General features: G+C 43.7%; 1 protein-coding gene across 5 annotated transcripts in view; it reads left to right on the top strand.

Moving 5' to 3' along the window:
* SLC5A1 (solute carrier family 5 member 1) overlaps positions 1-18,412 on the top strand; it is a 49,989-nt gene that overhangs the window by 28,811 nt on the left and 2,766 nt on the right. For all 5 annotated transcript variants that reach the window (XM_085592992.1, XM_085592994.1, XM_085592991.1 and 2 more), the window contains 12 exons: positions 4,715-4,819; positions 6,859-6,918; positions 7,259-7,363; positions 11,624-11,729; positions 11,944-12,024; positions 12,363-12,583; positions 13,512-13,647; positions 14,378-14,485; positions 15,392-15,542; positions 16,073-16,241; positions 17,294-17,509; positions 17,802-17,904. In XM_085592992.1, coding sequence (XP_085449118.1) covers positions 4,715-4,819; positions 6,859-6,918; positions 7,259-7,363; positions 11,624-11,729; positions 11,944-12,024; positions 12,363-12,583; positions 13,512-13,647; positions 14,378-14,485; positions 15,392-15,542; positions 16,073-16,241; positions 17,294-17,509; positions 17,802-17,904 — 1,561 coding nt within the window. The remainder of the gene's footprint in view (positions 1-4,714; positions 4,820-6,858; positions 6,919-7,258; positions 7,364-11,623; positions 11,730-11,943; positions 12,025-12,362; positions 12,584-13,511; positions 13,648-14,377; positions 14,486-15,391; positions 15,543-16,072; positions 16,242-17,293; positions 17,510-17,801; positions 17,905-18,412) is intronic.

Here is an 18,412-nt window from a genome sequence, read left to right as displayed (position 1 = left end):
CCAGGAAAGTTGTTCATCATTTTGCAGAACCAAGCCCAGAGACAGTTTTCTGGCTGAGGTGGGAGCTCACTTCACTGGAATTACTGTCCTTGTGCAGTGGCTGAGTAATCTCAGTAGTTCCATGGTTAATTAGGGATAAAGGGATATAAGAACATTCTCAGAGATCACCTGAAACTGAAATCTGTTGTTGTTAGTCATAATGTAAGAAATGCTTATGAAATGCTGTGCCCTTTACATCGTCTTCTTGTAGAAACTGAGAGAAGAATCTTCAAGAAACTGTTTTTGGTCTCTTGGGCTTTGAGGGAAATATCTTCAGAAAAGACTCATGGCTCTTTAAATCCTCATATTCAGCTCTGCTTTTTCCAAAAAGACACAGAGAAGTTCAAGGCAAGTGACAGCTCTTTAGCAATGGGCCTTGCCAACTTCAGCTTCCTTTGCCAGATGAAGGAGTTGGGTTCAGCCAAATGCTTCCTGCCATTGTAGGACATGAAGTATCTGCTCCTGCACAACAATCAGCTTTGGTAGCAGCCACTCTCACAGGATTAACAGCCCTTCATGCACAATTAAAAAACCTCAAACTTTTGAAGCTTTCCTGCTTTTGAATTTTCTTCTTCAGGTTCTGCAGTTTTGCAGACAGAGCTGTCTGCACAAAATTATGGGTTACCTTCTACACCTCAGTTCCTGAGGCATGAATGGTAATAGGACAAAGAGTATCTGCTGGGCATGTGGAGGCCAGCTCTGTTAAAAAGATTTACTGAACATTAGTGCAGGGTCAAGGGCACTCTGAAGAGAAATGTAACTCAGCTTGTTTCTGATCATGTACATTTAGATCTTTGTCAGACAGATAAGAATTAGGGGCAAAAATTCCAATAGATTCTTACTTCAGCTGTGCACAGCTTATCTTTGTGGCCATCAGAACTGATCACTGGCGTGATTTCTCTGATCTCTGCGGCCAGTTAAGTTTTACATTGCCTCAGATTCTGCCCACTTGCTGAATCTGACACTGCTATGAGGAACCAGGAACAACAATTCTGCTGTGAATAAGATTTTAATTTCCTTTACTTAGGTAAAGTAGAAAAATGAAGTAATCAAAGCAAAGCTCTGATAGAAAAGTGAAATCAGTGAAATGGATTTCTACAGAATCCATGAGACTTTCCAGCTGGCTGGGAGGTGTTTCTGTCTCAGAGTATGAAGTGGGGAGTACAAAACAGCTTGTGAGCCTGAGCTGTTGCAGGTTTGTTGGAGCACAGACATTTTGGTGATTATTGAACATCAATCCCTCCTGCTTAGTACACTGGGAATTGTAAATATGTGGCTTAATTGGGTAATAATGCAATTCACAGAACTTTCAGATTAATTGGGAAAGAAGAATAAAAGCCCACACTTCCTTCTTTGGGTCTCAAGGCTTTGGGCCTTGGAAGTGTGGCATTGCATTGTACTGATTTTTCCAAAGTGACTAAGGGTGATCCCCAAAAACTCAGGTAGGAAAAGTAATGCCTTTGCATCAGAGTAAAGTCAGATTTCAGGGTAGAGCTGTTAGTTAAAGAAAAGCATGAACAGTCTCAAGGAGCAGGAATGAGAAATGTGTCAGGGAAGAGGGATTTGAGAAGCAGCTTCTGCAGGAGTGACCCTGTGTGGGGAGAGGATCCCCTGCTGTTCTGAGGATCAGTGGGGAAAGGTTTGGTACTGAGCTGGTGCCTTCAGGAGGGTGGGCACCGGGGCAGGGGGATGTGCTGGCAGGTCCTGGCAGGGAGAGGAGGCACAGGCTCTGCATTCTGCACGCTGCCACTGGCCTGCAGAGTGCATCCACCCAGCTGGGAATGGCCAGGGCTGGGATGTCACTGCATCCTCCACCTAATGACAAGAGCAAGGTGAAAGAGTTAATGGATAACAGGAAAAACCACAGTGGTCATCATCTGTTTCAGGGTGGTGCTACTTCTGCTGAACAGAATGCTCTTGTTAAGGCCTGACCTCTTAAAATATATTTAAAAAGTTAATGTTCCACGTTTGCCTCAGGTTAGTTCAGGATTTTCATCCTCTTTCCCTCTTAGCAGCTTTTGTCCCTTTCAACCAACTTTATTCACCTTTCCTCCTAGATTTGTCTTTAAAGTCAGTTCACTCACACATTCACTGGGAATAGTTCCAGAAGATTTTTTCCCTCTGCCATTCCCAGTTCAGCACAGAGTTTTTAAGTTGTTCAGCAGCATCTACCAATGGCAATTCAAGAATTCCAGTAATCAGCCTCTCCAGTACAAAATCCCACAGCAGTAAGTTCTTCAGCAAGGCAGCTCGGGCCCAGAGCCCATCTACCTTCTTTCCTCATCCTTAAAATATGACAGATGGGAAATTTCTCTTTCCCCTCTGGCATCAGCAGTCAATGGTGTGTGAGGGTATTTGGTCAGCACTCTTCTTGCTGTGACTGTGCTGCAGATTTAAGGGTAATCTGCATTTTTCTGGCTATGAAGACATGTTCTCCCTTCCCAGGTATATGACATAACTGAAACCTATTTTTAAAATTGCATCCATTATTAGTATATATTGATCTTAAAGTTCTGCTGCAATGGATGTTCCCTAATTCAGAGAAAAAAAGTATAGGATGTGAATGTGGGATTTGCATTCACATTGTTTTGTTCTCCTGCTGGTCCTGAATACGTTGGTAGTTTTGCATTGGTTTGGTTTGGTTCTGTATTTTTCTTTCAACACAATGTTATTTTAGATAAATTTGAGGACACAGCATCAGCAGCATTGCCTGCAGTATGTCCTGGGGTTTCAGGCACTGAGCCAAAGCTTGTGCCTGTCAGTTCTCAAAGTTCTTCTTTAGCTGCTTTTGTTACTTGGATCTGCCTTTAAGCTTTTGAAACAGGAGAGGGAACACATTAAACAAAATCAGAGATTAATGTTGTTAATATTTTCTGGTGATTGCATTTCTAGTAACCTAGATTTAAGTTTAATTATTTATCTCCAAGGAAAGCATTGGTCAAAAGTGCTAATGCTTGGTATAAGTGGCACTGTTTGCTTCACTATCATTTCTGGAAAACTGTTGCTGTCACAAAGAGGTTAGAAGAAACAGAGGTCTTTTGTTTGCCAATGTTTGCTGCAAAACTTATCAGTCCTGTAGAAATGTCATATGATCAATTGGTTAGAGTTCTGTAGGGCACAACTGGCTTTTAGAAATGTGTAAAAAAAAGAATCCCAAATCCAGAACCAAGTGAACTTAGAAACAGAAATTTGCTGTCACAGCAAAAGAACAGTTTGTCTGCAGAAAAAGACTTGAAGAAATCAGGAGATCAGACTGGGAAAGAGAAGAACAGTAAGCCTGGAAGAGAAAGAGTGGAGCCCTCTGAATTTTATTTGTGTGTTGCAAATAAAAATAGGGGAGAAGAATCTATTTGTTATGAGAGATCAGGATTGTGGGTTGAAGAGCGTGGTTGCTATTTCTGGCTATGCCATAGCTCTGAAGAATAAATCTGCTTTGCAGAGGTGGAATTCTATGATGAAATCCTTCATCCTCCCAAAACTCAGGTGACCATCCCTGTGCTCCCAGAAATATTGATTGAATATTTGCTGCCATTCAAATCAGTTGGACTCAATGATCCTTGTGGGCCCCTTCCAGCTCAGGAGATTCCATGATTCAAATGAGAGCATTAGAAGACATCAGCAGGAATTCCCTTGCCTGCTTTCTATGTGGTTTTCTTTTTAATCCTAGTTGTTGTTGTTGCTGTTGCTTTAGTTTTCAGAGGATGTAAGAAAAAATAGAAAATAATAAAAAACTGTTCACTTCATTTTTCCATTTCAGAACTTTTCCAGCTTCCTTGTCTTTTGCCCGCAATACTCAATCCAATCCAACCTCTTTTTTATGCCTGACTTCTCACCCTGCATTATTCAGTACCTGATCCAGTAAATTATCCCTGGGTATTTCTGCAGCCTTTTAATGTGTTCATTTTGAGGAAATGAAGCTCATTCCTTTTCATCTTTTCTATTGTCTAAGATACTTGATTAAGAATTAGATCTTTGTGAATGGCTCCTGCCTGTCTGTAAACCAAGAGGAACCTTTCATTTTTTTAATCTCTCCCTGTTCACCAATTCCCATGTTCTCCCTACTGTTCTTTTTGTATGATCAATGCAATATTTGGGGGTCTTAAAGATCCAGCACTCCTTAATTCTAATTCCTTGGTTTACTATTACTTCTTTCTTCCAGAGGCATTTTCTCTGCTATGCAGCTTTCAGAATTTTATTCAGTAAGCAAATACCTGTTGGCTAAAAGTGAACCAAGTCCAGCTGGCACATTTGGATGCACAGGCTGTGCAACGTGGAACAGGGAGTGCAGGTTTGACAAGTGGGGATACCCCTGTCATTCTCTCCTTGAACAAGGAAAATCACAGTCTTCTTCCCTGATTGCCTGGATATCATCCCAATGCCAGTTTGGCAAGTTTTGCAAACATTTTAAAATCTATATTGGTGTAATATATTTTTTGACTCAACTGGAAGATATTTTATTCAACATCCTCTTCACTATTTTAGATGTGATGGCTGGAGGCTCTGGTTTCAGTGGGAGCAGTAAGTGGGAGTCCTGAAAGCTGTCAAGGAAGTTGAGTGTCAGTCATTCTCATCACCACCACCACAGATAGGCATGAGTGCAATGTGCCAAATGAAGGGGAATTTTTAGCAATTGCCACAAACATAAGAGCCAGTTTTTGTTTTTTCCTCTTTGCAGATTGGTGCTTCTCTGTTTGCCAGCAACATTGGCAGTGGGCACTTTGTGGGAATAGCAGGAACAGCAGCAGCTGGAGGAATTGCCATCGGAGGATATGAGTGGAATGTAAGTGGCAAATATGTCAGGGAAATACTTGTGACATCTGGATTATCTGCAGAGCTTAATCAAAATAACATTGCCTAATAATTTAGGACTGTCAAAGTTTTTGCCTGGCAACACTTGTTTTCTGCACAGACCAGTAAGAGCCAATGTAATCCAGTATTTAACCTGTCTAAGCCACTGGAAAAGGTGACACTTTTCGGTCGAGGTTTTTTAGAGAGCATTTGAACCAAATAAATTGGTGGATTTTCTTCTCTATGCATGTCTTTTTATTACTTTTGAAGTATTTGTGAACAACATTTTCAGACTGCAGGATGCTGGGTAGAATTTATTAGGTAATCCATGGTAATTTTTGCAGCATTTTGCTATGTAGAAATTATTGAAGGGGCTTTGATTTCTTCATAGGCTGTAAGGAATTCTGAACATCCTTCACAAGCATCTGCATTCCGAAAATATTTTCTTCTTTACCTTCTCCTTCCTGGAATTATGCTCTTGTTTTCCTTATGGTTCCAGTACAGGGTAGAGATATCTGGAATATATCGTTTTTATATAAACGAGCTTCCCGGAGTACCAGGGTCAGTATAAACTGCAGCAGCCCAGAGGCTCCCGTGAAGGACTGCAGCCCATTTCCTTGTGTTGTCAGGCTCTGTGGGTGCGGCTGACAATGTCCTTGTTGTGACAACGACACAATTCACCTAATTCACCTCCCTAATTCACCCTCGGGGAGGGAATTAGCCATGACACAAAGGGTTGAATGAGCCTCCACAGGTCGGTACTTCCCACTGACTTCTGAGCAGCGAAAGGATCCTCCCACCCTGGGGGATTTGGCTTGTGTTCCTTAGCAAATACATGGTTGTTGCAAATAATCAAGTACTGGTATGATATAAATGTTTAAGGAAAAGGACAAAGCTTAAAATGAATACGAGATATGTGGTTTATCTGTCAGCTCTCTCCTGTTGATTATATTCAGGCCGATGACAGACCTGATTCTCCTTCTTTTTACAGCAGAACAAAGCAAATCAAAACAGAACACAAATCTCTAGGCCCCATATCCTTCTGCAAACATCTCTAACACTTTCTGTCCTGCGAGATTCCTGCTGGACCGGTATCAGTACACGGTGTACAGCAGTGGTTGGTTGGGAAGCAGCAATGATGTCTATGGGTGTTTGAGCAGAGACACTGCAGAGCTCATGACTTACAGTGGCACAGTTAACACACATAACAGAAGTAATGAAAGTAATACCAAAGTTGACTGTTGTCATCCCTATGTGTCCCTGTTCCATTCAAATTATTTCTATTTTGTATCAGAACAACAGCAGAAGCTGACCCAGTATTTCTCCTCCATCTTACAGTTTTGACCTAGGGGCAGAACTTAAATGATACAGTTTAAAAGCTCTAAGCTCTGTGGACAAAATAAATACAGAGTGCAGCTCTGAGGGCAGCAATTTGTTTTATATTTGTTGGTTTAAGTATGTACAACTCGATATTGGACAGCATTCCAGTCATTTCAGTCAGAAAACTTGGCATTGCTATAAGTAAGATCAGTAGTTCACAAAATACACATGGACACACAAAAATACTATTAAATTTCAATATGAAAATACAAAATATTTTACAAATTGCATGTGGTGCATTCTGTACAGTCTTTGAAATTGTTGTAAAGTATTCAACCATCCTGGGCTTGCTCTGAAGAGAGCTGGGACAGTCTGGTGCCACTGGTGCAGCTGTAATTCAATATTAGAGGGCAATCCTGTGCGAAGAAATCAGCTGGTTTTGTAGAAAATACATGATCATGTGTGCTTTGGGACAGCTAGCATGAAACCCAGGCTGCATTATACCTGATAAAGTTTTTAGCCAAGATTCCATCCCCAGATTTTCAACTGGGAATCAAAGGACAGAGCAGAAGCTCCTCCCCCCACACCCCTGCAGTACCCAGGTTTTTGTGATTTCAGTGATCTCTAGCTGCTGTTGGCTCTGATAAATGGTCTTTGGGAGCAGTGTCTAGAGGCAGGAGGCTAATTCAGCTGATCTTGTCTTGGCTGCAGGCTCTGATATTTGTGGTGGTTCTAGGATGGATCTTTGTACCCATCTACATCAAAGCTGGGGTAAGTCAAACCACTGCGTTCCCTCTGTCTTTGCTGCTCGTGCTTACAGCTCAGGGCTGCAAACTCATTATGAATGGCACGAGATTCGAGTGTGCCAGACCAGCACTTTGGCATTTCTGTACTTGGAAAATGAGGATTCTCTGTTCTAAGACCTGTGCTGAGAAGTACTTGGTGCTCCTTCCTTGTTCTCCTTTGATTCCTGGAGCTGCTCTTCATTGAAACTGCAATTACAGTCTCTTAATTTTGTGCTCCACTCTCATAGTATCTAAATACCAAAAAATCTTCCTCTAATTTGATTTTACCTGTTCCCCATTATCTAAAACCTCCTCTGCCTCCACAGGTGGTGACAATGCCAGAATACCTGAGGAAGCGTTTTGGTGGGAAACGGATCCAGGTCTACCTGTCAGTCCTTTCCCTGATCATATATGTTTTCACAAAGATCTCAGTAAGTAAAACTTCTACAGCAATTTCTTCCATTCTACATCGATCTAAAGAAAAGAAATGTCCTTTTACAATATTGCTCTCATAACTGGTCAAGCATTTCAGATTTGGAGCTCTTGGCTGAATTAACAACTGTAAAATTATGATTTTGTGTTTTCTTCAATCTGTCCAGTGAGACTCTGTGTTGCAATCCAAGGTTTTTTCTTCCTGGCAGTTTCTTTTGATGCTTATTGTGCTTTGTCCACTTTTTAAAGTTTTAGGGTTTACTTTTACATTTGGTCTCCTCTAGAAAGCATCAGAGTGGAGGAAAATTTGTAATGTATTATGGTCTGTTATCTTAGGGATCTGTGAAACCCAGAACAGGAATTATTGTCCCTAGATTTCATATTCATCTGTTTTAGTATCTCCTGGTGAACATGCCATCAGTAATATAGATGAGGGTAAAGAGCAAGGGGACTATGGATAAAAAAAGAATAACAAGAATTAGAAAATGGAAGAGTGGGGAAATGAAAATGAGGCAAATTGTAACAGCTGAGGTGAAAGGAGGGAAGAAGAGAGATTCTTTTAATGGGCAAGTGATTGGTGTAAACTTTAAGGTACTAAGAAGTTAATGTTTATTAAGTAAATGGATGTGTTTCTGTGGAGTAGTAAAAAGAGCTGGTATTTTCCACATGTCTTGAAAGTACCAAGCTTCTAAGGAAGTCCACAGTTCAGGCACACTTCAGTCTGTTGTTTTGCAGAAGTTGTCATGGCAGATTAGTCTTTGCCCTCTGAATGGGAGCTGAGTGATAATAGTGCAATTTAAGCTAAAAGATTGGCCTTTTGCTCTCATTCTCACATTATAACTGATCCTTAGAGAGGTTATAAATTAAACAGGTTAGTAGTGTGAGCTGGCCTCAGAGCTGGATTTCTGTATATTTCAAAAGGATTAGAGAGTTTGTTGTAGCTGTGCTCAACTATCAGAATCAGAACTCCTGGGTACAACACAAAGTTCTGGACCTTCCAGCAGCAGAGGAGCTCCTCCAGTCAGTGACTCACAGTCCTTTTCAGCAACACATGTTGGTGGTGAGCCTATCAAGGTGCTGTGTAGGTTCTGGATTTACTATCCAGCTTTGATTTCCAGCCTGTGTCATGCCTGAGGCTCTGATGATGGGATTTTTCACTGTTTCAGTTGGAGTGTCCCGTTTCCAGGAAAAACAGATTCTGCATATAAGCTTCCAGTGTAGCCATGAGGCTCAAACAGCCTCTCCATAGGCAAGGGATCCATACAGCAGCACCTGTTACAGGTGCAGGTTACCTGGGCCCCACTCTGCCACTGGCCCACCCCAGCTTCCCATCAGCCCCTTTATTCCAGGTGTTTGTGGGGAAGTGCCTTGGAGCTGGGTCTCTGTGCTGTGCAGGGGTAAAATATGGTGTTCAATTTCCTTAAGCATTTCTTTGGTTGCCCCTAACTGTCCTGAGCAGCTCTGGCAGTGTCTCTGTCTGTACAGCTGAGATTCCTGGAGTGTACAGACAGGTCTCTGCATTTCTGCCTCATGTGCTGCATTTGGATGGGCAGGATCTGCCCAGGACCGATTCACTTGCTCTGTTTGATTCAGATTAGGCAGAGCAGCCAATCCTTGGAGGTGTCAGGTGCTGTCAGAGGATCTCGGAGTAGGTTTTGCTATGGCCAGAGCAGGGAGGGAAGGGCTGTTCCCTGCTGGGCTGTAGGGAGCTGTGCTGAGGGGAGAGGCACAAGCACAGCCTCCCTCCCCACAGACACGTTGGATATCCAAATCCATCCACGTGTTGACAAGCCATTGTATTGTACTTTCTGCAGTGCTGCCTTTGCAAATACTCCTGTGTGATTTCTGGGGCTCTTTGAGATTTGATAGAGAAGGATGGGCTGCTGCCCTGCCCTGAGTGGGAGGTCACACCCACCAGCAATTCCCACCGCCTCTTACCCTTGGAGAAGAGTGGCATCTCTTGCTTCTGGGGTAGTTATTTCATGTGCTTCTTCTTTGCTGTGTTGAAATATTATGTAGTGTACTTAATATAATTATAGCAATACTTTCTAGGGAGCAGAATCACATATCATGTCGTGTGACTCCTGCTGTGTTTTCTGGCCCAGTGCCACCACCGTGTGAGGATCAGATTCCCTTTGCACACCGCTCCACTGTCCTTTCCATTTCTCTTTCCCTGCACATTTTCTGTTGGTTTTGTTGATTTCTTACCATGCTTTGGGGCTAATCAGCCACTTTACTGACAAGGACATGCTGCAAAGGAGTTAATCCTTGGGATCAGGATACATATGATTTTTGAGCCCAAAGGATTTGTGTCATACAGAAATTTCTGCTCACACAGGGACCTCACCTGTACCTGCTCCGTAAGTGTGCAGCACATTGTGAACACTGCCATAGCAGCTTGCAGAGGCTTTTTAGCCACTGTGTTGATGATCTTGCTCATTATGCCAAAGGAAATGTCTAGTAAAAATAAAGTATTGATGGATAGTAATAGGCTAAGTTACGACAAGACAGAATTAAGGTCTGAATGTTTTTGAAGAAATCAGAAATCATAAACTGGAACTTCTGAATCTGTTAGAGCATTTTTCTCTCTGTTTGTTGTGCATAATTTCAGTAGGAAATCTATGGGCATAGACTTCCCAGGGGAAAGAGGAAGAGAAGAATGACCTTCTCCTAGGAGTGATAGTGCAGGGGCTGAGTAGGTGCTCCTGCTCTGGCACCTACAGGATATGTCCAGCTGGCACTTTCCTGGCCAGGTGTTGCTTTGTGATCCCTGCCTTTGCAGAGGTAGCCTGTAGTGTAAAGGGGAGAGACTCTAATAAGAGATTAGCTGAAGATTGTCTATAAAAGACTATGAATGAAACAGGGAAATATTGGAAGGCAATAATCTTACTGGGGAGGAGAAGCAGTGAAACTGGAAGAAACGCAGCAATTTGAAGAAGTTGATACATTTCCCAGAATGCTCAATAATTAACTATACATTTCTTTGTGGGAATCATTTTAGGCCCATCAATATTTAATGATAAACTAAAGCCAAGAACAATAAAAGGAAGGTCAGGAACACAGACTGATTAGTGGCGTGAAAAGATAAGAAACAAATTGCCATAGAGAGATGTGGGGCAGAGGATGTGGTCTGACAGCCACTGGGGTAAGAGCTAAAGCCCTGGCTCCCAGGGCCAGAGCAAAGCCTCTAAGGAATGTGCTCCAAGGCAGGGTTTGGGAGTGGGACCCCTCTGTCACTCGCAGAGCAGGCGCTGCCCTGCATCTCCGTTCAGCGTCTCGGGAATGAAGATGGTTTTTCTCTCGGCTTCTCCCAGGCTGCAGCACGCCCTGTGGGGGTGGTGTGTGCCCGGGCTGGGCTGTCATCCCGGCTCTGGCCGGCCCCGGAGCCCCCAGGGCTTGGGCAGAGTTTTGTGTCTTTACTTCAGCTCCTGAAGCCCACGGGGACCCGCTGGCAGCTGAGGATGGCAGTCCCTGTGCAGAGCCCTCCACGGGCGGTGTGCATGCAGGGGGAGGAGGGAGCCCGTGAGCTGCATGCTCAGGAGCAGCCTCTAATGAAAGCATAATTTACTGTAAGGCATCACAAGTGCAGCAGGGCAAGTTATTCTGATTGCAAACTTGTATAAATAACATTGATGTCAATTATCTCTAAATCGGGAACTGATTTAATGGGATTAACGTCCCAATGTTACTCTGAAACCTGAACAATTGCTTCCTTATGCAAGAGCTAAAGGTTTCCTCTCTTAGCCAACTGCTGTCAGTTCTTCTGACAGGAACTTAAAAATTATGTTTGTCTTTAATGCAAATGCACCGTTTGTCCTGAGCCAGCAAGACGAGCTACACCACATGTGAGCAGTAAAGGGAAAGAGATTTGTGGGGTGACACTGAATGAATTCTGCCATGTCTTGGAGGTGTCACACAGCCCAGCCCTTCACACAGCAGCAAAGGGAACTCAGTTTTATTTGTTTTGAATCTGTCTCTTAGTGCCTAAGTACTGAACAGTGAGGAAACTGTCTAGAAAAAACAACTCTGTTAAAAAAGGCCTGGAAATTCTCTAAGAAGTGTTACACCTCTGGTACTAAGAACTCCACAGTTCTGAGGGGACACTGGCAGGTGCACAGAAATGGCTTCTATTTTCTTTTTGATTTGTGTGTGCAGTACTACAAGGGGCAGAGTTGTGTATTTCAGTGCCCTCATCATGGAACTATAATAGGTCACCATGAACCTAAACATTGCTGAACCTACCATTTTTTCTTTTCTAGGCTGACATCTTCTCTGGAGCTGTATTTATCCAGCTGGCCATAGGGCTGAATCTTTATTTGGCCATAATTATCCTGCTTTCTATTACTGCTCTTTACACCATCACAGGTGAGTTTGCAGAGTAGTCTGATAAATCAGATGTTGAGGGAGCCAGAAGAAAGAGAAGTGGAGAAAAAGGGAGAAAAGAAAACCTGAAAGGGGGGTTATTTATAGTGGTCCTTGAAAAACAGAGGTGGTGGGAAAAGGGAAAAAAAGAAAAAAGCATTTCCACTGAGACATTTGCCCAGGGCTAACTTATTTGTTCTGACTTCTCCGCCATTAGGTGGCCTTGCAGCTGTGATTTACACAGATACCTTACAAACATTCATCATGGTATTGGGATCCTTTATTCTCATGGGATTTGGTAAGTAAATCGGATGAGTTAAACGGGAATGTTCAGCCACAAATCTTGCAGTGGCTACAGGAATGAATCCTGCAGTGTGAAACTGTTACTTTGACCAGGAGGTTTTGGCTCCTGTATGTATTTATCAGGGAAGAAAACGGGCATGTTGCCAAAAGTCAGGCAGCTTTAGTCACTGAGTCACTCTGTCTCCCAAGCACAAGTGAATGTGTAAGGTAATAAACAGCATCCCATGACAGGATTTTTATGACCACATTAAGGAAGCTTTTCTCCTCACACTCTCAAGCTGTGAGATTTCAGTAATAAATCCTTTATTGCTACTTTTACTTTCTGTGTTGCAGCATTTGCTGAAGTAGGAGGGTATGAGGCTTTCATGCAGAAGTACATGGCAGCCATTCCATCCAACGTCTCCTACGGGGGCACGGCGGTGGATCCCGCGTGCTACACGCCCCGCAGGGACGCCTTCCACATCTTCCGAGACGCCAGCAGCGGGGACCTGCCCTGGCCAGGCCTCGTCTTCGGCCTCAGCATCCTTGCCATGTGGTACTGGTGCACAGATCAGGTAATGTGGGAGCCCAGCACCTTGCAAAGGCCAAACACAGAGCTCCGTGCTCCACTCTGATCTTCCCCTCTAATGCAAAGCTGGCCCACAGAACTGGCTGTTATTTCAAGACTGGTCAGTGACTTTTCAGTTCCTGGTCTCGAGGCATCTCTCACATGTAAGAAAATGGAATGGGTGTTCTTTCACATCTTCCTGCACACTTGTGCCCAGCAGATCTGTGTCTGCCTCCTTTCTCATTTTTTATGTGTGACCATGTGTGAAAACAGAGAGGTTGGGCTGTGAACACTTACTTAGGAAGCCATGGAACAAATGACCCTTGTTAGATGGGTCTAGATACCATTCCCTTTTCAGTAAGACAAGTTTGTTTCCTGTATATGCAGCTTTCATCTTTGCTTGCACAGTCCTGGGGGGATTCATTATATGTTGGATCTTTCATCTTGGAGACTCTTCCCCAGTCATCCTTCCTTCTCTCTAAAACCTACTGTCCAGTTTCCTCAAGAGATCACACTGACATGAGTAAAGAAAAATGTGCTCCTGCAACATGTGAATGTGCCTCTAACAAATGATCTCTCTGCATCCTGAATTGTGAGAAAGATCATCACGAATTCTCAACAAATTAACAAAATCCCCAATGTAACTGTATTTACTGCTCAGTTAAACATTCTATTCCTTTTTGGCTTTTTAGTCTGTCTGCTTTAAAAACTTCTTGTGAGAGAAGTCTTACCCTTCAAACATGCATTGGATAAGTAATATTTTCCTTTACTTATTTCAAACATATTATTTGATTTTCATGTAGTTTTCATTTTTCCTAGTGGCAGAAATGCTAAATAGGCTCTTGTGCTATCACAGAAGTTAAGAAGCACCTTGTATGTGGAACATGGCATGGTATGATCGTGGAAATGTTACAGCTGCCATGTGTCATTGACAGGTTATTGTGCAAAGATGTCTCTCTGGCAAGAACATGTCCCATGTGAAGGCTGGCTGTATCATGTGTGGGTACCTCAAACTCTTGCCCATGTTTATCATAGTGATGCCTGGAATGATCAGCCGGATTTTGTACACAGGTATGATATGGGTATGGAAAAGCAAAGTTCTTGCTGCCTGCTTTTCATTGCCAATCTCTTTGTTCCTTCCAAAATACCTGTTAGATTGTCATCTTCTCATCCAAATAGTCCAGGGACCTTCAGCTAGCTGCACTGTTAGAAGCCCCAGGCCTTCCTCTTTTCCCTGATCCCAGGTTTCTGCTAATACTATTGCTGTCTGTTTTAGGGGAAAGAAATTCCACAGTGTCCCTCCCTAGCTGTCTGTTTGTTACAGCCCCACTCTGACTGAATGAGTGGAAAATGCTGTCAATTGGAGGGACAGGGCCATCAGTCACAGACTGCAGGGTCTGGGCCATGGGCAGTCCCAAGGGCAGCACGGGGAAATGCCACTTTCCCATCTCCCTGACCAGCAGAGAGTCTGGCTGTGCTTGGCAGCAGGCAGAGGAGAGAGGTTCAGGCTGCAGGGAGTAGGCTTGTGTTCCTCTGCTTGGTTTTCTACTTAGTCTCCTTATGTTGTTCAGCCCTGGTCTGACAAACGAGTGTAGATTTTCTTTTGACCTGCAGCACTTGTCAGTATTCTTTTAGAGAGGAAGAGAAGAATCACCTTCCTCCCTGCCAGCAAACCAAGGATGAAGTCAAACGTGTCAATCTGGTGGCTCAACACAGAGATCCATTCTAGAAGCTCTGTTAATTTGGGAGCAATCTGTTGTTTACATGACCTTGTCTCAGTGTCTCATTATCCTCTCCTCAGATGTGGTGGCTTGTGTTGTGCCTGAAGTCTGTCAGCACTACTGTGGCACTGCAGTGGGCTGTACAAACATTGCTTATCCAAAAATGGTAGTGGAGCTTATGCCAAATGGTAAGACGCTGTCTGTATTTGTTGTTTCTTTGTTTTAGGAAAGCCAGACTGCAAAAACAAGTGATAGAAGGAGTCCAAGACCCGTGTTTAGTTCCAAAATTCTTGCTAGAATTATGTACTATTAACCAAAGGGGCTGTCTGTATTAGCTGTAGGTGCAGAATTGCTCCACACTGAGAGTCAGCTCTCAGCTGGTACATACTGCCTGCTGAAATGGTAAATGAGCTCCCTTTTTGTGAAGGTAAAATATAACCTGCTTGGCCAATGATTTATGAAAGACTCTCTGCCAGGATCTCTGAGCTGGTGGCCTATTCCTCCTGCCAACCCCAAAGAGATAGGTGCTGGCTCATGAGGCAAAAAAGCCAGGTTTTTATTACAGAGACCATGGCACTTCCCTGATAGCTTTGGTACTTTCCCATCCTTTGATAACTGCTGTTAAAATCCTGCAGTACTTCCTCATGCTCTGTGACCAGACCAAGCCACCTGGAAAAGTGTCTTACTCTGGTTGCCAGACAGTAAAAGAAAGTAGGCATTTTTTGGCAAATACCTGGTTCACAAATATACAACAAGCAAGTGAGCACTCTCCTGCAAACAAAATGAATTATTTTTATAACTGTTGGGAAAAGCTACTTAATATTGTTTTCTTTTTATTCCAGCATTTAATCAGGCAGAATTCACTAAAGAAGTACCTAACTGCTAAAAGCTCAATGTTTTCCCTGGCACCGCTGTAGCTTTTTGCAAGCTCTGCTTGCCCAGCAAGTGAGTGTCAGGCAGGATTTTATGTCAGGCACATAAATGTGCCAGACATGCTCAGAGCTGGCCGATGGAAAGGGTCAGACCAACAGCTGGTGCCAGGTGCTGAGGCCGTGCACAGAAAGCTCATCCCTGTTCCCACCTTTGTGTTCCAGGTCTGCGGGGTCTGATGCTGTCAGTCATGCTGGCCTCCCTTATGAGCTCCCTGACATCCATTTTTAACAGTGCCAGTACTTTGTTCACGATGGACATTTACACCAAAATTCGGACGCGGCCATCTGAGAAGGAGCTGATGCTGGCTGGCAGGTGAGCGCGGCCGAGCGCTCGGTGCTCCGGCCGCCTCCCCCCGGCGCCCGGCGCGGCCTCTGCCCGGCCCCGCCCGGTGCGCTCCCTTGGGAACAGCCCCGCTCCGCAAGGAGCGCACGGGCTGCACGGAGCAGCCGAGATCGTTGTCGCTGCTTCCCACCGCTCTTCGAAGGAAGATCTTTTAAATCACCTTCCTGGGCTCCGTGCTGCACCAGGCTGCAGCGTCAATGAGCTGGTTCTAGTTCATCTGCTATTGGTTTGTCTCTGGACATAACAACCACAGGAGAAAGTAATTTTTGTATGTTTTGATTGCATATTTAACCATGCGCTGATGGGTATTTGACATACACAATACCCAACTTGGCTTTCTTTTGTTTGTGCAGTGCTAATTTGCCATTATAATTGATTTCACTAGTTGAAATACAAAATGAACATGTAAATTATTGATTAATTGATGTTCTTTTTTCTTTCTGATAGAGTATAGATACTTCTAAGCAGATGGCTAATTGAATATCTGGCTATGTTTACAGGGCATTTATGTTACTCTTAATTGGCATCAGCATTGCTTGGGTTCCCGTGGTGCAGTCAGCTCAGAGTGGGCAGCTCTTTGATTATATTCAGTCTGTTACCAGCTACCTGGGACCTCCCATTGCTGCTGTTTTCCTGCTTGGTATCTTCTGCAAGCGTGTCAATGAGCAGGTAAATGCAAATTAAGGAACAGGTATGCCATGTGTTCCTTTAGGAATTGGGGGAACTGGGTTTATTTTTGTTATGAGCAACTTCTTCCTGTTTATTTTAATCCCAGTATAGCCCAGGGGTTTTGTGTCTCCATACCCCAAAGCCTGAGGTTTCAGAGATGAGTTGGATAAAGTTCTTTCTTAGTCTGATAGATAAACAGTCAGCTAGGAATTCACAGATACCTTTGAAGCTTAGGTTACCTATCACTTTGCCAAGAAGTGTGCTAAAAGGATAATCTATAGACACATATTTGAAAGTTTTCATTTAGTATATTGGTCACCAAGCTCCTTTACCAAACAAACCACCTCTTACTCTCAAACTACCTATCCTGTCCGGTTGGGTTTTAAATATCCCCAAGACTGGAACTTCCACAGTGTCTCTAGGCAACCTGTTCCAATGATCAAGCACCTTTACAGTAAAACAAAAAAAATTATGTTTAAACAGAATTTCCCATATTTCAGTTTTGCCCACACATACCTGTGTGTCTGTTATACTTTGGGCTGTGGTACTGTACACCAGGCACCCACCAAGGCTGCTGAGAATTAAGTAATTACTCAGGGCCATTAGCAGGTAAACCAGACACACATTTCAGGAAAGATGACACAACATTCTAGCTAGTTCCATCGTGCCAGAGCTGTCAGGGATTAAGACCTCAAAGGTAAAAAGGTGTAAGACCAGCCCCTGGGGTGTGCAATCCATGGCTGAAACCTGTCCTGTAGAAGGGGACAGTTGTGTGGAGCCAGATGGACTGTGAGAAATGGTCTGGACGGGGTGTCCTGAGGTGTGCCTGACATCTCAGAGCTGTTCATTGCCCCTTTCAGTTGTGCTCATACACTGAGCTGTAAATAAGGTCACTGAAAGCATCTGAGTTAAAACCCACACACCAAAGCCATTGTAACACATCCATGTTACTACATCCATGTTTCCTCCAGCAACTGTTTGAGACCTTACAGTTTATTTCCATGCTTGAAATTACTAATTTTGGTCCCTTCTTGTCACACCCTTGTCTGCAGGGTGCCTTCTGGGGCCTGATCATTGGGCTGCTAGCTGGACTCGGCAGGATGATTGCAGAGTTTGCCTATGGAACTGGCAGCTGTGTGGCCCCTTCCAACTGCCCCTTCATCATCTGTGGCATTCACTACCTTTACTTTGCACTGATCCTCTTTGGGGTTTCTGCCATCGTCATCCTGGCAGTCTCCTTCATGACCAAGCCCATTCCTGATGTACATGTGAGTATTACTGCACTCCTGCTCCTCAAGAAATGGAACACAATGAAACCACCAGATCGTACTTGGTGTGTAACTTCCAACACTTCAGCCACCCCAGCATACAGCTCTTGTAAGAAAGCAAAGGAAATAGTCTTCATTTACCTGTCACAGATCTTCAGTGACTCCTAACAGCCTGGGACGTCCCAGACATTTGGGATGCTGTGGTCTTACAGCCAGCTCAGGTGCTGGCCAGGCTGGTTGGTCTCTGTGTAGTCAGCCCATGATCAATTTAAGTCCTTTTGTTCTGTGGCAGCTTTACCGCTTGTGCTGGTCCTTGCGGCACAGCAAAGAAGAACGGATTGATCTTGATGCAGATGAGGAGCAGGACAGAGCTGATGAAAAAGATAATGAATCAGGTAACTGTTGAATACCTAGAGATTCTGTCATATATTTGAGTATCCCTGTTTCATTCCTGAAGAAACATTAACATGCTTGATAGTTGAAGAGATCCTCCCTCTCCCCAGCAACAAACCCTCAGCCGCCACAGATTTAAATGGCTCATGAGTTGCCTTTTCCAATCTCTCAAGCTCAGTGTAAATCAGAAGTGAAGTGGGTTTGAAGGGAGAAAATCTTATGCTCTTGCTATCTTGGTGGCAGCTCTAGGAGTAAACCAATGGCAGTGCTCTGGGTCAGAGGCACTGTGCATTGGCAGAACTGTGACTCCAGCACTGGGAGGGAATTCACCTGCAAATAGTGGGCTGTGGTCAGGATTGAAGGAACCATGAAAACAAATTGCAAACCCACCTGCTCTCTTTACTGGGTTTCTGGTTCTGCTCTCAAGTTCCTTTTCATCAGTATTCTCAAATTAATTTATTTGTCTTTCAGTTCAGAGTGTAGAAAATATTGAAAAAATGGAGTTTAAGC

Source organism: Lonchura striata, chromosome 15, assembly GCF_050655825.1.
Source record: "Lonchura striata isolate lonStrDom1 chromosome 15, ASM5065582v1, whole genome shotgun sequence".
In the NCBI taxonomy this organism is placed as follows: domain Eukaryota; kingdom Metazoa; phylum Chordata; class Aves; order Passeriformes; family Estrildidae; genus Lonchura; species Lonchura striata.
This window is presented reverse-complemented; position numbering and strand designations above follow the sequence as displayed.